The 23746-nt window shown below is 44.3% G+C and overlaps 1 protein-coding gene across 1 annotated transcript in view; it reads right to left on the bottom strand.

The window, feature by feature from the left end:
• The window catches only part of SLC15A5 (solute carrier family 15 member 5), a 49183-nt gene that overhangs the window by 4661 nt on the left and 20776 nt on the right, over positions 1–23746 (bottom strand). Inside the window, exons 5-8 of the mRNA XM_079992658.1 lie at positions 22812–23032; positions 21021–21207; positions 15727–15915; positions 12813–12944 (exon numbers count right to left, since the gene is read on the bottom strand). Of these exons, the coding sequence (XP_079848784.1) occupies positions 12813–12944; positions 15727–15915; positions 21021–21207; positions 22812–23032 (729 nt within the window). The remainder of the gene's footprint in view (positions 1–12812; positions 12945–15726; positions 15916–21020; positions 21208–22811; positions 23033–23746) is intronic.

Raw genomic sequence — 23746 nt, 5'->3', positions numbered from 1 at the left:
CACAAAATTTGCACAGTGGGACACAAAGGAACAGCATGAAATAGGACAGGAATAGGATGGAGGCAGGTGAATGAACCCAGGACTAACTGGCAGCAAGAGCTAACTGGGGCAGAACAAGCAGTTCAACCCCAGCCCTAGTCACAAAACCCCCAGGGCTGACCTATGATATTTTGTTACCAGAGATGGAGCTGCAAATGGTGTCCCCCAGGTCTGCATATGCAATACCCAAGTCCAGTATGTGGAGCAGAAAATCCCACAAGTGCCTCTCCTCTGGCAGTAAAAATACACTGATAAGAATAGCTATTTGCTTCCTGTGAAGTGCTTTTATGTATGTACCAAAGAGCACACAACAAGATCCTCTCTCGCCCAGAGGTGGTCCCTACCAGAGAGGAATGGCAAACTAAGCTGATGGACTATGTTGAAATGGCAAAGCTGACAGGAAAACCCAGGAACCAAGGCAATAAAAACTTTACAAAAGAATGGGAAACATTTATAAGTTATCTAAGAGACCACTGGAAGCAGATGGAAACATTGGCAGGATTTTCATTTCACTTGTAGCGTAACAAATGCCACAGACTATACAGTGATACTTGGGTTAAGTACTTAATTCGTTCTGGAGGTCCGTTCTTAACCTGAAACTGTTCTTAACCTGAAGCACCATTTTAGCTAATGGGGCCTCCTGCTGCCGCCGCGCCGCAGGAGTATGATTTCTGTTCTCATCCTGAAGCAAAGTGCTTAACCTGAAGCAAGATTTCTGGGTTAGCAGAGTCTGTAACCTGAAGCATATGTAACCTGAAGCATCTGTAACCCGAGGTACCACTGTATGGAGTGATTTAAAAGTTAAAGTATGGAAGAATATGCAGTTGTAAATGTTTAAAATGGGACCCCATGGGGGGAAGTTGTGAGATTCGGAGGAATCTCTGTATATGGACTTATATTTGGATTTTTATAACCTTGTATTTGTAAAATCAAATAAAAATTATTTCAAAAAGATCTTCTCTCTGGCACCCCTAAGCATGCATGGGAGGTCTTAGCAGGTGTCAAGGAACATGGCCCAATGGCAGCATGGTGCTCACGGGCACCATGTTGGAGAATCAAATGACATCTTCAATATACAGGAACATTTGCAGTGGTAAGCACAGTAAAGTTAGGAATGATGACCAAGTTTCCACTCCACTACTTGTGGTAGACACAGCGCATCATTGTAGGTTTGGAGGGGCTTCCCTTTGCTTCCTCTTTTATAACGTGTACAATGTTTGTGTACATACAACCCCACTTGTCACGCGAGGTGTGGAGGGACTTCAGAGCCAGGAGAGATTTTGGAGGGTCCCCTCTTGCTGGAAAATACATGCAAATCAGTTTTGCACACCAGTTCGTGATGAAGACCAAACTGGGAGTTTTTTTGTGATATATGACTTTATTGACATGCGTATACAGGCTGAGCATCATGTTACAAGTGTGTATATGGATTCCCATGTGTGCAACCAGCACTCATGTATGTTGATACACACACCGCTGAGAGGTTTAGGATCTTTTGCTGGAGTTATAACGCACGCTTGTCTATGGATATGTGTTTTACCCTCAACTCCATGCCCACATGTATAAGACAGGAGAGCTCACATCATAAACTCTCCAACAGATCTTGGTCCCTCATTTGATTTCTGGGTGAGTTCCCAAAGTCATAGCTCTCGTTTCTGCACAAATCAAACCTCTGTTTCTTCCCAGCTGCAAATGAACCTAGATAATCCTCATGATGTATCTTCCATTCAGTGAAGGGGAAGGGGGCAAGCTTGCCCTGTCCTTCTGGAAGCATCACTACCTGGTTGTTTCTATGGCAACACTCCCAGTATCTTACCAGCTCTTTAGACATGTACAAAGGATGCTTAAGAGGCTGGACTAGGGCCATGAACTTAGCAAACAGACTAGTTTGACCACCAGACAGTTCCTTATAGTACAGACTCACATCTTACATAAATAAAAACCACAGGTTTGGAGGGAACACAAATATATCAGTCAAACAACTCCACAATTCTATAACATTGCAACCAATATTTTTGAAAGGCCAAACTGGGAGTTAAGGTATAAGAGCAGCTGGGCCCGTGGGGTGAGATGTTTCTGCCCTTCTCTTGGACGACCGCAAACACAACTTTGTTAAGCAATTTCCTCCACTGGATCAACAAGAATAAGCTGTCAGTTGCCAGCTGGGTGTCAGCAGAGTTTGCTCTCGCTCAGTTCCTCAGACAAAAACTGCCTTCATTTGTCAGGGAGCAGAACAGCCGCACCTCCTCCTCTACTCCCCTTGTCTTACTCCTCAAAGATGCAACAGACTGAGCCGAACTCCCAGAGCTAGGTTTAAAACATATCATTTAACACTGTCAGCTGACTGAGCACCTAGGAACTATATACTTCCCCCTTTAGTAGCTTATAAACTTTTAGAGCCATCATTCATAATCAAGCAGCTTTTCATTTTACACATCCCAGCGGCTGCAAGGACTTGAGGAGAGAATAAGTGTGTCTGACGTCAAGGAAGGGTTTTATATGGGTCCCTGTGCTACAGCTTATGGGTGGGAGGGAAAATCTATTTTTGTTTGCATATTAATGAGAAGCGACTTAAGTTGCATTTCTCAAACCAATATGCAAAGTGAAGCACAGCTAGCCTTTGAAATTTGCACACTTCTGAATTTTGCGACATGGTTCTCCAACAACAACAAAAGGCATAAAAGACAAAAACGCATTATGTTGGGGGAAGATGCTTGCAGGAAAGTGTGTGCATTAGGCAATACTGCATACAAACATGTGACCATTAGGAGAAATTTGCACTGATGAATGTTCAAAAGGTGTTTCTTTTTAAAAAAGATTGCTGCAGAAATGCAGAGAGTTGAATTTAAGACTGCAAAAATGAGAAGCAGAGAGGAATTGAAATGGACAGATTTGCCCAACCTTAGACACAGTTCATTTTGTTGAGTTCAACAGAAAATGGCTAGAATTAGGGATCAGGGAGGAAATAGTTTGATCCACTCTTTGCTGTGGACTGACTGGATTTGACAACTGCTAGTGGATCAGAAGGCAATTTCCAGTCAGATCACATGTTCCTCCAGATTTTGCAATGCATTTTTCATGCATCAAAGTCATGCTCAAAAATACATATTTTGCATTAATGTACATGGAAGCATGTACTTTTTTTTGAAAAGTGTGTATATTTTATGTTAAACATGGATATCTTATGTAAAAAGTGCACACAAAATAGATACAATGAACAGATCCAATGCACTGGAACAAATAAGAGTCAACAAATTAAGCTCCAATAAGATGAAAATAGGATGGCTTTAGATGCCCAGTCCATCCCAAGTTGAAGTTTAGGAATGGGAACTAGAAGCCCAAGGGCTTGGGATGTGTGAGCAAAGTGGCAGAATCTTGACACCAAGTTGTGAAGCCTGTTTGTTACAGACTCACTTTGAGCTCACAAAAAGTATTTGAAACAGTCTCAAAATGTTTATAAGAATGGGCGGAAGTGACATGCATATGCTTGGAAGTGTATATCAGAAACAGACCCCTGACTCAAGTTTTGAAGGGTTTCTTAAAGTCAACTAGAGGCCAACAAGTATTGTTCATATTAACTTTGCTCTGGAAGAATCCTTGATATTGGTGGATGTTCACATCCTCCTAAATCATAGCCCTGCGACGTGGGGACTAAGAGACGGACAACAAAAGTAGATTCTGTTTGCCCTTATGGTGGCAAAGATACATATACAGCAAAGCTAGAATGACAAATAACCACCCATTCACTACTCAGTCGTCCGAAGATCTCACTGCCCTTTCTACATTTGAATACAAGGCTTATAATTGCCAGTCTGATTTAGACATGTTTGGACATATTGACTTCCTATATTAATCTAGGCTTTTAAGTTAGGATTGATGGAATATTCCTCCCGTTAATGTCAGATGGCAATGTTTTTAATCTGGCTTTCTCCCCTCTTTCCTTCTGTTATCTTTTCAAAATAATAATAATAATAATCTTTTAAAATATTGATCTCATTTTTAACCAATCTGGCTTTTCAGCAACCATGTAATTCTACTTTAGGAAAATGCTGGTAGCCAGGATCCATCAGAGACTGAATGAGAGGATCACCATCACACATAGGTATTTTTTATTTCAGAATTTACCTGTCATTGTAAAGCCTATCAGTGGTGGCTCACACCCAAATGGAACATAAAAACAATGTTAATCATATTCTCATTTTTAAAAACCCTCCACACATTATAAAGATTTTAAACAGTAGCAGCTAACACAATACACAGCACTACACATATTATTTAGGTGTAGCCCAGAGGATAGCTCAGTTGGTAGAGCATGAGACTCTTAATCTCACGTTAGGTGAAAGATTCCTGCATTGCAAGAGGTTGGACTAGATGATCCTTGTGGTCCCTTCCAACTCTATGATTCTATGAAATGCAATGGGGAGCCTCTTAAAACCCACTAAAATAGAGACCACATATACTTCCTTAGGGATGGAATTCTACCGATATGGGCCACCACTGAAAGGGCATTGTCTATAATCTGATGGATCTTTTTGGTACACCCATGCAGAGTGCTTCTGAGATTGATTGTAATACCTGGGCAGGTTCATATGGGTGTAGCTGATCCTTCAAATAACCTGGTCCCAAACTGTCTAGGGCATTGAAGGTTACCAGCAGCACCGGAACATAGTAAGCTGCCTTATACTGACTCAGACAATTGGTCCATCTAGCTCAGTGGCTCTGCAGATTTCAGACAGGGGACATTCCCAGTTCTACCTGGAGAAGCTAGAGTTTGAAGCTGGGACCTTTTGTTTGCAAGGCAGATTCTCTACCATGGAGTTGCAACCTTTCCCTGAAATTTAAACTGGACGCAGAAAAAAGCAGGGGCCAGTGTATGTCCAGGGGCTGCCATAAGTCCAGATTTTCTCAGACATTACTGGGATTTCAAAGGCAGAATTGATGCCTGTAGGGAATTTCTGAAAGGCAGTGCTTTATCCTGGATCTTAGGCAAGTCAAACAAAAAAACGCATTTGGGGTCTTCCTAAAAAATCTCAACTACTTTCGGAAATATGCCAACCCTAAATGTACCTGGTATGCCATCTGGTCCCTACAAGCACCCAAGCAGTTGCAGTCGGTACCAGTGTAAGTTTCAGAGCAGTCTTAAAAGACTGCCCCATGTACAGGGCATCCCAAAAGCCTAGCATGGACGTAACCGGGCTCTTATAACTGAGGCAAGATGGAGTCAAAAGGAACTGGTTCAGGACAGTCTCCTTCACTCCTAACCTCCAACCCAAACCCGAATGTACATATTTGCACTGCAACTTTTTAGAAAAAAAAAACTTCTCTCCATAACAAGTAGCACAGGGGGATAGGTTTTGTCATGTGTCTCATTAAAATGTCAAGGGAGGTAGAAAGAGCCTTAAGAAATCCACTTCCCCAGCTTGTACTGAAATATCACTGTCACCCGTCATCTGTTTGCACTCATCAAATTCCCAAGAAGTCTTATTTTATCATATTCACACCATCCTTCATAGATACATTTTAAAAAATGATTAACGCCACTTAAGGCGCCGGGTGACTATCTTACCCACTTTGCCAGCAAAAATGCAACTCTAGACTAACAAGATGCTACGGGATGCAAATGAGGCTGAAATATCCTTCTTCGAAATTCTGCGCCATTGTCGATCTGGGAAATTTGGGTTCCAATCCCCAAACCAGAGTGCCAGACCCGTTGGATGGACTTGGGAGACTTGACAACTTGCTAGCATCCCTTCTGTAGCAGGACAACCAACATAGAGTTAACTGTAAGCCTTACTGTAATGCACGGATGCATGAATTAATTGTTGGCACTGGTGGCTGGTGACCATTCCACTGGTAGGGTGGAAGGTAGGGAGATGAACAGTAGGTGGCGCCAGAGCCAATGACATTGTAATTCTAGTTTCCCGCTCATCGTTTCCCCTGCTGAATTCTACAAGATCAAAAGTGAGACTAAGGAGGAGGAAGCTTATAGGCAGTGCTACTCTCTGGGCTGGTTGCAAGAAGGCAGGCAAGTGGAGGGTGGTTGAAGGTTGGTGGTGCTCCAAAAGGTCGTTCTCAATTGGCCTTTGGTTTATCACTCAGCCTTGTCCTTTCCCACCAACAACATGAGTAATGTATTTATGTTTACTATGGTTCAGGTATAAACAAAGTTAGTTGCACTGAAGATCCACTTAAATTAATAGGACTCTTTGCTCTAGGCTGGAAAAGCCAGTGCATTCCCCAACAGATATGTCTCCAGCCTCTGCCTGAAGACCTCTAGTGAGGGAGAGCCTACTGTTGCACTAGATAATTGGTGTTAGAATTGCAACAGCAAAGATATTACAAGTGCAGCTCAAGGGTTAATTCTTTTAGTGTTAAAGTCAACGAGGTAGGAGGCAGGCAGATGGAAGTGTGGGTTAGAAACCAGCAGTGAAATAATCCTCACAGATGTAATATATAACCTGACTGGCTGTGTAGTTCTGTGAGAGTTTTCCCTCTGCATGTTTGGTTGAATGTCTCCTTGACCTGTACAAGGCGCGAAGTAAGAAAGAGGGCTGCATTCCTTTCTGCGTGACCTTCCAGGTTCCGCATGCCAGTGGTGGGTGAGGACAGAGACAAAAGTGGGCAGAGCAATGTATGTAAATTTTGTACACAGGCGCTCAGCACACTCCTGTCTTTGCTACACCCAGGCCAGCAAAATGCATTATCAGAGTTCAAGGACTCATTCAAGCTGGAAGAAAAACACTCTAGGAAGGTTGCAATGTTATCCTTCCAATAACAAAGGGAGGTAGTTAAGCTAAGAGATGCTGACTGGCCCCTGAACATGAGCTTCATGGCAAAGCAAGGATTTGAACCCAGTTCTTCTGGGTCCATGCCCAACATTTGAACAATTACACTGTATTGCATGTACTGCAATACCTGAAAGCACAAATGGCTTCTCTGTCTCAAATTTATTTTCCCTCTGAAGTGCCTATAGGTGTTAAGAGTCCTTAATTGCATCAAATAAAGAAAGAATGAATGAAAAAGATCTTGTGACTCAACACATTTGCAGAGCAGCAAAATGGCACCACATTAACATTACTTAACACGTAACATTTGCAACACACGCCCGCTCTCGCTACGCCCACCTCAGATGGCAGAGGATGCATTACAATTTATTGGCACCTTGGGGAGATTTTTGACCTTAACATTTAGCAAAGAGGAGAGCAGTAAAAATGATAAATTAATTTAAAGGTAGGGGGGAAGAAAAGGGGTGAAAACAGTTGGGAGCGATCAGGTATCGGAAAGAGAAGAAGGTGAAAAGTGAGTGGGGAGTTGGACATAAATTCTCAGATATTTAAAAAGCCTGCCATAAAGCAGATTCAAAGACAACACTTCCCCACAGTTACTGATCCTTCTTGCCCCAAACACATTTCCCCTGTTTGGGGAGGGCCATAGCTCAGTGGGAGAGCATTTGCTCTGCATGCAGGAGTTTCCAGGTTCAATCCCTGGATTCCCGGGAACTCTGGAATTGTAGCTTTTGAAGAGGAAAAGGGGCCTCTCAGCACACTTAACAAACTACAGTTCCCAGAATTCTTTGGGGGGAAGCCATGACTGTTTAATGCAGTGATGGCAAAACTTGGCGCTCCAGCCGTTTTGGGACTACAATTCCCATCATCCCTGACCACTGGTCCTGTTAGCTAGGGATGATGGGAGTTGTAGTCCCAAAACAGCTGGAGGGCCAAGTTTGGCCATCACTGGTTTAACGTATCACAGTGCTTTAAATGGATGGTGCATAAGCAGCTCTTAGGACAACTAGCTGCTAGCCTGGTCTGATTTGGGACACTTCCCTGGCACAACTCTTACACCAGGGACAGTGTTCCTCAGTGGTCAGTTACACTGTCTCACTAGCATACCCTCCAACATCCTGCTGATGAAAATAGGAGCATGGCTGGGCCACTCAACACTCTTTAAATGACCCACCCTCTGCCAATGCCTCTCTGCTTCCTCCTAAGTTACATCCACTCCCCTCAGTGACCCTACCTTCCCACTGGACAGCTCAACCTACGGGACGGCCTCTCCTGGTATGCCCCACGGAGGACCTTAAGGTCCATAAATAGCAAGACTCTAGAGGTCCCGGGCCCTAAGGAAGTCAGATTAGCCTCAACCAGAGCCAGGGCCTTTTCAACAGTGGCTCCGGCCTGGTGGAACACTCTGTTTCATGAGACCAGGGCCCTGCAGGATCTGATTTCTTTCTGCAGAGCCTGTAAGACAGAGTTGTTCCACCTGGCCTTTGGCTTGGAATTAACTTGATCCCCTCCCCCTCTTTCTTTTTTCCTTTTTCCTTCTGTGATGGAACTCCTACTTGGGGACTTCCCTGGCTTTTTCTGGCCCACGTAGGACCAGTCTGGATAGTTGGCCTTAGTGAAGACTTGATGTTTTCATCCCCAAAAAAGTTTTAGAGTTTCTGCTGAAATGAGGCTGCATTTTAATCTTGTTTTTTGAAGTTGTGTTTCAATCCATTGTTTTATATTTGGTGTTAGCCGCCCTGAGCTTGGTCTTGGCTGGGGAGGGTGGGGTATAAATAAAAATTATTATTATTATTATTATTATTATTATTATTATTATTAACAGAGAGCCACCCCTTCTCACTTGGGTCCCCTGTCACTCAGATCCCTCCTCCCTCAGGGCTCACTACTCCTCCTGCCTCTGTGTTTGCTGTCATCACTTTGGTTGTTTTGTCCCAACAATTGCTCGCTGGCTCTCTCTCCCATTCATGTGGGTGGCCACATGAAGGCTGCAGGGTTTGTTTTGCTTCCAGGTGAAGTTTTGATAGGGGTGGGGCTTCTGGAAGTGGGCGCCACTTGGGCCACATGGCACAGAGAAGGAGAAAGAGAAGGGAGCAATGCACAGGCCCAAAGAGAGAGTATGGAACCCAAAACACATGTCTTTTGGTCCCACGCTCTGGCAGGAGCCAACTGACTTGTGTCAGAGTGCAGGAGCCCAAATGGGACATCCTGGGAAAGAATCAGAAGCTGGAGTGTACAAATATCTGTTGGAAATGTAAAGAAAAGGAAGGCACCTTCTATCATATGTGGTGGAAGTGCAAGGTAATAAAAGCATTCTCGGAAACCAGAGGCATATACACTGGGCATAATAGGGAGTGATATCCCACAGAATAAGAAAAGAAATTTTATAAGCCACAGCAGCAGCTAGAATAGTTTCAGCCAGCGAACGGAAAACCGAGGCAATACCTTCTAAAGAATGGATTTATAAGCTAAGTGAATACATAGAGTTGGCAAAACCAACAGCAGCCATAAGATCCCAAACATATCAAAATTTAAAACTAGGATGCTGCTAGCCCAGAGTTGGAAAGAAGACAAGTCCCTACCAGAGAAGAATGGCAGATCAAGTTGTTGGACTATGCTGAAATGGCAAAAATGACTGGAAAAATCAGGAAGACAAAAATTTTAATAAGGAATAGGAGAAATTTACAAGTTACCTTGGAGACCACAGTTAAAATTGTTAGCGGGCCCGCAATAACACTTGTAATGTAACAAGAACTATGGATACAATGGAGATATAATTTTATTATTATTATCAAAGATGCAGTAGAAAGGGTTTGACAATGGGACCCACAGAGGGGGAGGAGGTAATTCCAGAGATTTGTGGAAATCTTGTACTTATGGGAGGTGTGGTATGATTGTAAATTTGAATATGTAAAATCAAATAAACAATTTTTTTTTTGGGGGGGGGAGAATCAGAAGCTGGCGTTAATTCTGGGGTGCCCCATTTAAATCAGGACAGTTGAGCGGTATGTACTAGAATGAGGAAGGTAAAGGTAAAGGGACCCCTGACCATTAGGTCCAGTCGTGGCCGACTCTGGGGTTGCAGCGCTCATCTCACTTTATTGGCTGAGGGAGCCGGCGTACAGCTTCCAGGTCATGTGGCCAGCATGGCTAAGCCGCTTCTGGCAAACCAGAGCAGCGCATGGAAACACCATTTACCTTCCCGCCGGAGCGGTACCTATTTATATACTTGCACTTTGATGTGCTTTCGAACTGCTAGGTCGGCAGGAGCAGGGACTGAGCAACGGGAGCTCACCCGGTTGCAGGGATTCGAACCGCCGACCTTCTGATCGGCAAGTCTTAGGCTCTGTGGTTTAACCCACAGCACCACCCATGTCCCTTAGAGGAATGAGGAAGACCCAGGTTCAAATCCTTACTCAGAGACACAAAGCTCACTGGGTGACCATGCCAGACTCCCTCTCCTCCTCCTTTTCTCTCTCAGCCTACCCTACCCTAGGCTGAGGAAAGGTCATAGCTCAGGGGTAGCACATACACTTTGCAAACTGAAGGTCCCAGGCTCAACCCCTGGTGTCTCCTGGTAGGGCTTGGAAATCTTGAAGAGTCCCTGCCAGTGTAGACAGTTCTGACCTAATGGGCCCATGGTATGGATTCAGTATAAGGCAGATTCCTCTGTTCCTACCTCACTGGGGGTTGGTAAGATAAAACGGAAGAACCATAAGTATGTTGCCTTGAGAGAGAGAAAAAAAAGTTCAACAGTTTTCCTCCTAAATTTGTGGATGGCCAGTTTGCAGGGTTGGCTAGAGAGGCAGGTCAAATGGGTGATTCAAGAGGCAAATGCTGGCAGCGGCTTCACAAAAATTGCTTCACATTTAAAAAATAATAGCGTATCAACAGATATTTGATACAAACAGTACCTGGTACTCTCAGAGCATCGTCTCCTCTAACATTCCACCGTGTGAAAAATAGGTAAACTCTGGGTTGCCTCCTTTGTTAGTGCAACCCAACTCCCTGGAACCACTCTGGCATCTCAAGATGATCCAGAGAGTTTAAGAGACAGTGCTCCTCTAAAAGCTATGTAACTTAAAAAAGCTGTTAGTAGCTTTAAAAAAAAATTCTATAAACCAGGGCTATCCAACCGGACGACCGCAAACCACAGGTGGATCCCCGGATGATCGTGGTTGATCACGGGATCCTTATCGCTTGCGTTGTTTAGAATCATGGCTCCTCCCCCCTCAGTCTTTCCCTGCGTCTGATGCAGGCTTTCTCAACCTCAGCCCTCTGGATGTTTTTGGCCTACAACCCTCATGATCCCTAGCTAGCAGGACCAGTGGTCAGGGATGATGGGAATTGTAGTCTCAAAACATCTGGAGGGTCGAGGTTGAGGAAGTCTGGTCTAGTTCCCTAGTTACAACTTTGACCTGCTCCCCTAAAAAAAGCTCAACAACCCCCCCAATGGGTAGATCACTGGCAAGTTTTCCCCCCGGGAGTAGATGTCTGTCTACGCTGTCTCTTGGGAGTTAGACGTCCTTGCTGTAAACCAAGAGTGAAACTGAAAGAGATGTGCAAGGGGACTCTCAAGTTGCTAAACTGCAATGCGATGGACACTTCTTGTTAAAGGGAAGGGTCAAAGTTGGCAGATGATTGGTGGAAATCTCCTACAGCATAGATATTACTACTTTCTTGAAATGTACGAACTCCAGGCTTCTCTATGCAGCCGCCAGGACTCTCTTCAGAAGGCCAGCCCCACTTTGCACCCTCAGGGTATCCTCCAAACTGACCTCACCCCTTGCCAACTTCATATTATTAGTGACTTTAACATAAACCAAGTTGAAAGAGTGATCCAGCAAGCTCTTCTCAGGTTCTTAACACCACCTGTCCTCCTATACCACGGCGATGCTTAATGCTCATATTTTTTAGTAAAGATCTCCATTCCACTTTTAGAGCTTGTGTTTCTACATTAAGCTGCATTTTCTTGTTGTTAAAAAACCCACCTCTCAAAATACATATTTAAATGTGCATTTTGATACACCCAAAGTACTAAGAATTGTGCTGCAATATTCAGAGATGTGCAAAATTTGCTCGGCAGCGAAGATCCAATATGCACAGGAAGACAGGGGTACCCACTGTTGTGCTCCCCAAATGTTGAAACTTTGTTGGACTTCACCCCCCATAAACCCCAGTCAGCATTCAGGGATGGTGAACACCTGGAAGATACTGTGCCCAAGAGGTGTAGATCAAAACCTTTCCACTTAGGAATTTGCAAAGATCCTTTCTAGTTTTTAGTCTAGGACTACTAATACTATTTTGGACTACGTCCCCTACCAATGTGGAAGGCACCAGGCTCAGGAAGACTGGCTTAGTTTCTCAACTTTAGCATCCCTGGTCACAGAAATGCAACTGAAATGAATTAAATCAGAATTGTCTATAATAAATGAATCCAAAATAATGTAAGAGTGGTAAAATTAATGCACCTCTCCAGACTGAATACACCTTCAGGGTAGTTTTAGGTTTCATAAGAAGCTCTAAGAAAAGAATGTGATTTCTGGTATTTTGCTCATCCTTAGCTCTACTCTTGTTTAAACAATTATTTGGCAAATAAATATCCTTTGTATACATATGTGAGGGGAAAAAACCTGCTCTGGTATTCTAGTGTAACCCGAGAATCCCTAGCTCATTCTCCAAGTGGAAGAGAAGGAAGTCCTGTATAATATATAAATAAATGCCACCCACACTAATTATTCCACCTATCAAAATAGGAATGATTCATTACATTTTGATGAATCCGACTGCAACTTAGTGACCTACCTTAATCACGAAAAAGAGATCAATACACTGCTGGCAGCTAGATTTTGTTATGTGCGTCTAATGGAAGTCAATAGCCAATAGGAAGTGGGCAAAAATCCCTACTGAGAGAGCAGTGCTGGGTGGGGAGGGAGAGAGTGAGGGAAGGAAGGCACCCATCTTCACTCAGCTTAAAGTTTGTTTTACCTTGTGAGGCGGTGTAAGCTCCTTGAACAAGTAAAGCCTCCATGATGCAGCCAGCTCCATTGAAGAAAGTCAAGGCTTGCAAGGCAACTCCACGAATTCTGCCCGGCACAAACTTGTATGTAATGAAGGAACCTTTGAAGAAGCATGAAGAGAAATAGGTAGGGTGTGAATCTCTGGTTGGGGTGCAATGGGGCATTATCACAACTGCCTGCTAGGAGCGATATTTTATGTACAGTCATACCTCGGGTTACAGGTGCTTCAGGTTGTGTTTTTTAGGGTTACGGACCGCTGACGCACGGAAGAAGTGGAACAGGTTACTTCCGGGTTTTGGCAGTCGCGCATGCGCAGAAGCACTAAATCGCACTTTGCGCATGCACAGAAGCACTGAATCGCAACCCGCATGTGCGCAGACTGCAGGTTGCGAACGCTGTGGGTTGTGAATGTGCATCCCACATCGATCACGTTCGCAACCCGAGCGTCCACTGTATTGGATTTATATCCTGCCCTTCCTCCAGAAGGGGCCCAGGGCAGCAAACAAATCCACAATTTCAAAACAAATACCCAATGCCCAAATATTGCTTAAGGTAAATTACGCTCCATGTACTTAGGAGGGGACAGGGGCAAATGAAGGGATCGTTCTGGGTGGGAGCCCTTTGTTTGCTCTTGTCAGGGCTGGAGTCAGATGCAGGACAGCCGAAAAAGCAGAGCCAGTGAAGTTAATTTAAGGCAACAACCATACACTCAGCAACAGGTCTTGCCCTCTGGAGCAGTTGCCAGGATTGATGGTCCCTGCCTTCTACCCCCTTTAAGGCTCCTCCTCTGCCAGATGTTTCCCAAGCAGTCTCAAACTGCGTCTGGGCATCTCCAATCTCTGCTCCATCCTACGCATCACTCCGCAAATCCTTAGAGACAAGGGGGGAGGGGAGCTTGTCTCAGTAGGAGAGGCAGGCTCCCCATACTCTTCAGCAGCCTCTTGATCCCTCTCCTCTGCTTCAGCCTCTGAGTCAGAAGTGCTCCCTGTCACAGGCTCTCCCTGCTCACTAAATCCTGTTGCCCCTTCGGCATCCAACAAGTACTCCCACTCTTCTCCCTCTGACTTCTCCCTAGGGTCCCACCACCAATCCCTGGGCTCTGAGCCTTTCTTAGGGTTGCCATGCGTCCAGAATTTCCCAGACATACGCGGGATTCGGCTGTTGGGAACTGCATCTGGGAGTAAATCCCTGAAATGTCTGGGAAAATCTGGACGTAAATCCAGACATATGCCAACCCAGATTGGAAGTGGTTTTCTGGGGGGGGGGACAGCTCTAAAACCTTAATTTTTATTTTTGCAGAAGCAGCTCAACAACTTTTCTGTCCGGATTTTCACTTTTTGAAATATGGCAACCCAACTTTGTCCTTTGGGGTTCCCCTTGGGGGTTCCCCAGCTGGTGCCTCCCACCACTTCTCATCATCCAGCCAGTCCCTGACAGCTCTTCACTTGGAACCTGTCCCACCATTTGCCCTTAGAAATATCGGGAGTGAGGAGCCTGCAGCCCTTTGCATGCTGTTGGACTCCAACTCCCATCAACCTCTTTCAGCATGGCCAGTTGTCAGGGATAGAGAAGCTGTAGTCCAACAGCACCGGGAGAGCTACAGGTTGCCCTAATCCTGCGTTAAATCCATAGCATTCAAGATGGGTGCCGCTGTATGAGTCTGACCCATGGGAAAAGCCTCCAGGTCAAGCCTTAAATTGCCACTGAACTATTACACGCCACGTGGGACTACCTCTGAAGATGACTCAGAAACTACAGCTAATCCAGAGTGTGGCAGCTGGACTGGTGACTGCGAGTGGCTGCCGGGACCTTATCATACCAGTCCTAAAGGGTCTACATTGACCTAGTATGTTTCTGAGCATGATTCAAAGTTTGGGTGCTGATCTTTAAAGCCCTAAATGGCCTGGGCCCTGTATACCTGAAGGAGCATCTCCACTCCCATCGTTCAGCCCTGACACTGAGATCCAGCTTTGAGGGCCTTCTGGCAGTTCCTTCACTGTGAGAAGTGAAGTTACAGGGAACCAGGCAGAGGGCCTTCTTGGTAGTGGCACCCACCCTGCGGAGCGCCTTCCCATCAGATGTCAAGGAAAGAAACACCTGACTTTTAGAATGTATCTGAAGGCAGCCCTGTATAGGGAAGCTTTTTAATGTTTGATGTCTTACGGCGTTTTAATTTGTTGGAAGCCATCCAGAATGGCTGGGGTAACCCTGTCAGATCATATAAATGACTACCACTACTACTACTACTAGAAGAAGAGGAGTTTGGATTTGATATCCCGCTTTATCACTACCCTAAGGAGTCTCAAAGCAGCTAACATTTTCCTTTCCCTTCCTCCCCCACAACAAACACTCTAAGAGGTGAGTGAGGCTGAGAGACTTCAGAGAAGTGTGACTAGCCCAAGGTCACCCAGCAGCTGCATGTGGAGGAGCAGGGAAGCGAACCCGGTTGACCAGATTACAAGTCCACTGCTCTTAACCACTACACCACACTGGTTCTCTACTACTACTACTACTACTACAGGGAAGGACATCTTCTTGGCCACTGAGCCCCATGGGGTGGCATCTCTGAAATTGCTTTACGCTCTAGCATGGAAGGTCCTGCCTTTCTCTAAATGGATGGAAAGTCCCACTCTGGGTAGTAAATTAAGGATTTTCTCGTGACCGCAAAGACACTTGTTCGGCGAGCGGCAACCACAAGAATGACAAATTAAACTCTTTCCATGCCAGTGATGAATGAGACTGCTCAGAGAGGCTGTGGAACAGTGCCAGGGGCAAAGATTGCGACGGAAGGTGCTTTGGCTGTCCCTGTTCAAACAGATGTCATCCTGCGTTGAAGCTGGTTGCTTTTTAGGCTAGGAAATGAAACAAAAGAGTCCCCTTACAGGTGGGAGTCGCCAGAGCTTCTGCCAAGCCGAGGAAGATGTATTGTGGGGCCAGATGGATGCACGGCATGGAGGAGACGAGGAGGACTTTGCCTGAAAGAGTCTGTTCCACCAAAGGGAAATGCTTCCTGTGTACCTCTAAAAACCCAGCAACCATCACAGAGAGGGTGGCAGATGCATAACCTGCAACTGGGTACAAAAAGGCACAAAGCAGGCAAAGAATCATTTATAAAACCATACCTTGCTTTTGGAATTGCACCTGATATACTGGAAGACAATGAACACACTCCATTTTGTACTCTGATAAATATTAGAAACTCAGAATTGAATCTCTGCAATCCTAGATTTTCAGCCTGCAAAAGGAGGTCATTTCTCACCAAACAGGGTAACTCTAGTCACATGTCTACTTGCATGTAGGCCATCCATGGCTAGCAGGAGTAAAGCCTCACTTCTGGCTTTGTTCCCAAACATCACACCTCCACAGCTAAACACCCTCTGACCTTCACCTGCCTATCTATCTACCTATCTATGACTTTTTTTCATCGAGAACTCACCGGAACTGAGTTCTGGCACCACTTTGATGCATTTCGGTACCTCTGTAGCATTGTGGAATGGTGGCATGGCACTCGGGGCTGCACGACAGAGGCTGCGGGTGGCACGATTGGTGTGGCTCAGTGGAGGCGTAAGAAGAAAAGGTTTTTTAGGGCTCCCCCGTAAAAAAAAGGTCAACTAGTTCTGGCACCTTTTTTTCTAGAAAAAAAGCCCTGTATCTATCTGTCTAACAATTGATAACAAATACAAAACAATACAGCTTGTAGGTATTTTCTTGCATCTATTATTCCATATTCAGTCAGAGGACACAATTAACAATTGATTTATTATCATTATCATTATCATTATGAGTAATCTTCGTAATTTTCTTTACAGAAAGAGGAGCTGGGATAAGGAGTAAAGTAGCTTCTGGGCCCCTCTGAGAGTAGAGGTGCTGAAGCTCATAGGGATGTCATTAATAATAATAATAATTATACCCATCTGCATACCCAGGCACTCTGGGCAGCCACAAACACATATAAAAACATAATAAAACATTAAGCACCTCCTCATATAGGGCTGCCTTTAGAAGTCTTCTAAAGGTTGTACAGTTACATATTTCCTTGGCCCAGGGGTCACTTGCATACCCTCCAATATTTCTCAGATGAAAATAGGGCCAACATAAGGAAAAGTGGGACATTCTAGGCTCAAATCAGAAACCAGGACGGCTTTGGGACTGTTCCTGGAAAATAGGGACACTTGGAGGGTCTGGAAGCTTAGGATTCGTTAGTTTCATAGTAGATCTACCCCCTGACCCTCCGTAGGGGCTTTTGGCTGACTGGAAGGTAGAGACAGAGGTGTGTGCAAGTATGTGTACACACATACTTGGTTATTGTAGACATCCATTGCCCCACCCACGTTCTCCTCTGGCTCCACCCACCACATGTATGGGGCTCCCCAATAAGGACTGTGGCCCTTGAAGGGGAATAGGTTCCTCACTCCTGCAGTAAGATAACCCAGATAGGGTGGTAGGACCAGATTCCTTCCATCTGAGCCATGACAACTTGACAGAGCATCACATCTTCTCTCGAAGGTCCACAACCTGCCCCAGATTCTTCCACTTACATACCAAAGGAAGCATTCCAGGGTTAGCTTCTCTTCTTATGCCCATTAACTATAACCTCCCAGACATTCTTTTATAAAAAGCTTTCGCAGTGCCACACCAGATACCTTTCGAAATGTTTAACCTCTCAAACTTTTGCAGCATCATTAGACTTCAGAACTTCCAAGCTGCAACTTGGAGAACCAAAATCATTGCTATCTGAACGTTCTTTCCTACGGTTCAGCGGAGAAACTGTTTTATTTCAAAACCCCAAGTAATTGCCACCTTCTGTTTCATGTGCTTCTTACTTTGCACAAAGCTTTACAACAAACTTAATGAGGCTAATTCTAGTCAGATTAATACTTCCTGTCTTTTGGCACTGGCTGTGCCACATGCAATTGGGGTCCTGAATTAAATAATAGGAGAACAGGAAACATCAATTCCTAAGTGTGCACGTCTGTTTTAAACTGCGAGGCAGGATGGGAAGAGTTTCAAATTGGACAAGCAGCTCAGTTGTTTCATGCAGAAAGGAGGAAATTTGCATCTCTTCTCTGTGTTCACTGAATCATAGAACTGAGGTCTGAAGGGGCCAAAAGGAATCCCTGTGTTGGAAACCTCAACGAGGGCTTAGTGCCCTTGTATCTACGGGACTGCCTCTCCTGGTATGCCCTGCAGAAGACCTTAAAGTCCATGAATAACCATAGTTTAGAGGTCCCGGGCTCTAAGGAAGTCAGACTATCCTCTACCAGGGCCAGCGACTTTTCAGTGATGGCTCTGACCTGGTGGAATGCTCTGTCCCATGAGACTAGGGCCCTTCAGGATTTAATCTCCTTCCATCAGGCCTGTAGGACAGAGCTATTCCACCTGGCTTTAATTTAAATTCAGCCTGATCTTTTATTTCCCTTCTCTTCCCTCCCCCTTCTCTTTTATGAAGATCACCCGCTCTGAGACCCCACAGCTAATTCTCCCCTGGCTTCCTCGCTGGCCCAAGTAGGACCAATTCAGCCAGCTAGCCCTGGGGATTATCTGATCGATTTTTGATTTTTATTGTTATTCATGTTTTTATACTGTATTTTATGCTGCTTTTATAATTAAGTGTTTCAATGTGTTTTAAATTTGTTGTTAGCCACCCTGAGTCCGGTTTTTGAACCTGGAAGGGCGGGGTACAAATAAAATTATTATTATTATTATTATTATTATTATTATTATTATTAAGATAGGTCAGACAATGCAAGGATGCAAGTTCATGGTCCAAACCAGTGCTTGGAAGGCTCATCTTATTTGATAGGTATGGTTTTATTTCTTAAATTTCTGTCCCACGCTTCCTTCCAAAGGAGACCAGGGTGGCAAACATACAAATGATGAAGCATCTTTAAAAACAATTGCAGCACAGATGCAGACTGGTGAAGATCTCTACTTAAAAGCTTGTTGGAAGAGGAAGATCTTCACAGTAGGTGGTCGAAAAGTCAACAGAGATGGTGCCTATCTAATATTCAAGAGGAGGGAATTCCACTGTAAGCCCAATTCCTACATTGTGCACAGTGAACTCTCTGGCATTGCAGGAGGGTCTCACCTGCAGAATGTAGTGATCATTTGGGTATATAAGGGGTGAGATGATCTTTCAGGTATGCAGGCTCCTGGCTGTCTAGGGATTTATACACTAGAATCAGCACCTTGATTCTAGCCTAAGGGCTCATCTACACATAGAAAGCATGGGTCTTTGAGGTTTTCCGCTTGTCCAGTGCTCTCCATGCATGGATCCAAGCATTTTCCTGTTTGCCCTGCCACTTCCCTTACTCTTTACCGCTGGATCAGAGCAAATGTCAACCCATTGAAAAAATTATTGATGTCTGCTCATCAGGGTTGCTCAGAGTGGCTGGGGCAACACAGTCAAATGAGCAGGGTTGGGTATAATTAATAAATTGTTGCTGTTGTTATTGTTCCGAGTAAGCAGTAAAGAGCAGATTTTCCCTGGGAGAAAGCAGTGGGATGAGTAGAAGTGTGGACAATGTATTCATAAATCAGAGTTAGATAAGTTCCCATTAAAATTCAAAGTTAATCTATTCCCCATCTCTACCTGTAAGTCTGGTCAGGGTTATCCTCAAATTGCAGACAGTGCTGGTGGAAACTGAGTCTTTGTCCCAAGGAGCAGGATTTGAACCAGGGACTTTGGTGCCTTTGCCACCACCCTATACTATGCATAGGTGTTTGATTGCATCTGTATTGGAAACATTTTCCCCACCTCCAGTTCACCAGACCATTGCTTGGATTGAAGTTTGCCGGATTATCGCTTTCCCCTCCATACTTCTCCTTCATAACTCAACAGAATGGGATGAGGATTCTTTTGTGTAACAACCTTGGTCAACAGCGCAGTTGAAGATCAGGAAGCAGGCCACAAATAGAATCCTATTCTCACTCCCAAAACACACAGCTGCACCTAAATATTCAGAAGGTTCCAAATTGGAACAAATACATTCGGTGCTTTAGGCAAGGTCTAAATGTGAAAATTACATGCAAAAGACTGTCATGCCCTTTGGAGTAGGATCAAATGTCTTTCAGTGGATGACATGGTAGTGCTGGGAAGGCAGTACAAGCATATTATTTTGAGAACACCCCCCCCCCAACATCCATAGTTTCCAGTCCAAAAAATACATTTGCCGCTTGGTGGAGCAGCCGACTGCGAGAAGAAGAGCTAAATGAATAGGTTGGTGAATCATCGAATTCATAGAATCACAAAGTCATCTTGTCCAACCCTCTGCAATGCAGGAATCGCAGCTAAATAATCCCAGACAGATGGCGACCCAACCTCTGTTTACAAACCTTCCATGAAGGAGAGTCCATCATCTTCAAAGGGAGCCCATTTCACTATTGGGCAGCTCTTGTCAGAAATGATGGGGAGGTATGGAGTGGCAATCACATCCTCCCCCATTTTGTCTACACTATGGCATTGTTGACTGGTGCCCATTGGGACTGATAGGATGGAAGATAGGGTTGCCAACGTAGTCTATGAAGGTCTGACCTCTGACGCCAATTCTGCTTCCCTGAAAGGTGTTAATAGATCCCTTTTCAGATGACGTTCCCCCCACCCTGTACTTCTTCACTCAGTGCAAGGTGGTGTTTAATGAAGCTGGTGGCAAAACCTTGGGCTTAGATGCGGAAAACCCATATTTAGTTTTATTTATTTACAGTACTGATATTGGCGACCCAGCAACAAAATTCTCCATGTAGCTCGCAGAAAATGTCAGATCTCTGCTCAGCTGTGAGTTTGCTGGATGGCATGGGGCATACCATTATCTCTCAGCCTAGCCTACCTTGCAAGGATTGTTGTGAGGGTACAAGGTGTTTTAAGATCTCTTTGGGAGGAAAGGAAAGCTGCAAAACGCAATGAACAAAATAACTGTAACGTTTTCCCAGCGTAAAACCACACATTGCTCAGGTACTGAAGACGTGCTTCATAATGAAGGCACCACCTTACAGACATACTGTCAAGGAAAGGTAAGAATCAATGAAGCCACGATCAATTATACCCAAGCGTTTTAGTTAACAGATCCTCCGCATCACCTCAAAACAATTCATTAAATTTACAAATACTGTTTGGCTGCCAAGAAACACAAAAACCAATAGCTCTTGCACATGAAAATTAGCATATATTAGTACTCACCAATACAGACTGCAGAGAATCGTCCACTTGTTTCAGGACTAAAGAGACAAGTGTTGAGACACTCCAGCATAGGAGCCAGAAATAAGAAGGGCAGGATGCTTATCACATTCATGGCTGCTACTGGCAAGAGAAACCCATTCAGATTCAAATTTGAATTCATTGCCTGCAGATAATATCCTGACGGTATCTACGTCAAAAGGGGGAAAGACCATAACATTTGCTTGTTGGCACAATCGGCTTCTGTTTATAGGGGCAACAATTCTCCCTGTTTTGTCCATGCCCATTTTAAAGGTGAATGCTTTATTCTAGGTTGATATAGGAGAAATGAGAAGGCTATGGTTGGAGCAGGCACAATTTATTTATTTATTTGTGAGGATTGCCAACGCAAGGGGCTGTCTCCTCCTTCCATGAAAGTGAATTCTATAAATTCAGATTATGCATTGTGTGAAGAACATCCTTTTCTCAGTTCTGAAGTCATTGCCAGGCTGCCTCAGTGTAGGACCCCAAATTCTAGAATTAGGGATGGAGTATCCTTTCTCTATCGCCAGCCATAATCCTACAAACCAAAAATCATCTCAGTATTTGCTTTTGGTTTTCTGTACTAAAAAGTTGCAAGCATTTTTGCCTTTCCTCACCAGGAAGATGCGCTCCAACCTCTTGATTATTTCATTCCCTCTTTTTTCCCATATTGCCCTGCAGAGGGGCACTTAAAAATTCAGTTCCAAGATACTTCCAAGTACTTCAGAATCTGCTGCCGCATCTCCCAAGAGCCTGCAAGGACAGTTCCTGGTAGAACCACATCCAATGCCTGCTTTCAAAATAACAAGGCTGTGAGTGGTCACCTTTCAAATTTACGAGATCGCGAGCGAAATAGTAGTTTTAGATTGAATCAGACATAGCGTTGAAGTATGACAGGGGCAGAATCCGAGACCAGGGAGAAGAGTCGGCGGAGGAAGATTGGAAGAAATTTAAAGACTATTTACAGAAACATTGTAAAATTAATGAATGTTAGAAGGATGTTGGAATGAAGTTATGTGGTTTTAGCAGAAATGTTATAAGGGTTTAGGAAAAAATAGACTGTTAATTGGTGAAAGGAGGGAAAGTAAAGTTACATCATATTGAGATAAATTACAGAACAAAAATTGGAAAAGATGGAAAGGATTTGCTGAAATAGTTAACTGAATTAGAATACAAAAAAGGGAGATGTGAGGAGGTCAAGGAAACAAGCAAATGAAAGATAAGTTATGGGAAGATTAGTTGTGGTTTTTGTTTTTTTTCCTTATTGTGATGTGTTGTTTTGTTTTTGTTTAATATGGTGTTATTACTTTTACTTTTGCTTTTTGTAACCCTTAAAATTTTTAATAAATATTATTTTTAAAAAATGAAGTATGACAGGATCTTGTGGTACAATGACCTATAGTGTCCATTATGCCCTTCAATTGCCCTGGAAAAACAGGGAAATCTAGTGTTTTCCCATAAGAGCATGGTGGCCATTGGGGGCATCACAATACCATGTCATGATCTCACCCCAGAAAAAAAGCCTTTTCCAGGCTGCAATCTCGTGTGGCACCTCAAAACACATGTTTTTGGGTGCCATGCCTGAAAAAATGTTTTTCTGGGGTTGCGATCTCACATGGGTCATGTGACTCACACAGAAGTGAGGCCCTGTAAGATGGCATTCCCATTTTTTGTTGCAGCGTCTTGGAGGGTATGCATTATATTATAAATCTGCCTGCTCTGGGATTGCAATTCAAAAAATGGATTTAGAACTACGAGGAGTCATACCCTTACCTGTACAACACATATCCTATAGAGGATTTGGAAGGCAATGAAAGGGAAGAGACGGACAAGCAATTTTGTGCTTTCCACTTGAGTTTCGCTGTACTGGCCGCCGTAGTTCTCCTTGGCATGGTCTAGCCAGTTTGTGACATCCCCACTGAAGTAGCGGCATTTTACACAACATACTCTCAGTGCATTAGCAATGATGCCACAGACTGTCAACAGGCCATTACCTATGGAAAAGTGAGAGAAGGCAATGAACCACAACAGAGTCATTGAATCATCAAACTGTAGAGTTGGAAGCCCAACCCCCTGGGAAAATTATCACAACATTTTCTGAGATTGCAACTCTGGGAAGGAGCTGAGGTCTCCTAACAACACCAGGGGCCCTTAACAAACCCTTGCAAAGAGTGGCGCTGTGGTCTAAACCACTGAGTCTTGGGATTGACGATTGGAAGGTTGGCGGTTCGAATCTGTGTAATGGGTTGAGCTCCCATTGCTCTGTCCCAGCTCCTGCCAGCCTAGCAGTTTGAAAGCACGCCAGTGCGAGTAGATAAATAGGTACCACTGTGGCAGGAAGGTAAACTGTGTTTCCGTGCGCTCTGGTTTCCGTCACGGTGTCCCGTTGCACCAGAAGTGGTTTAGTCATGCTGGCCACATAACCCGAAAAGCTGTCTGTGGACAAACGCCAGCTCCCTTGGTCTGAAAGCAAGATGAGCACTGCAACCCATAGTCGCCTTTGACTGAACTTAACTGTCCAGGGGTCCTTTACCTTTATAGCTCCATATATAAATTGGAGTTGGCTCTGGAGCAGCAAGTATATACCCAAATATACACACAGTTGTTGGACTTTGGTGGCTACATTACAGGATCAGATTAAAATGTTTTGCAAGAGATAGTCTTCTCTTCTCGTTCTTTCTCCTGAAAAATCTTGGCTCCAGTATTCT

The sequence above is a fragment of the Podarcis cretensis genome (genome assembly GCF_951804945.1).
Source record: "Podarcis cretensis genome assembly, chromosome: 10".
NCBI classification, from domain to species: domain Eukaryota; kingdom Metazoa; phylum Chordata; class Lepidosauria; order Squamata; family Lacertidae; genus Podarcis; species Podarcis cretensis.
This window is presented reverse-complemented; position numbering and strand designations above follow the sequence as displayed.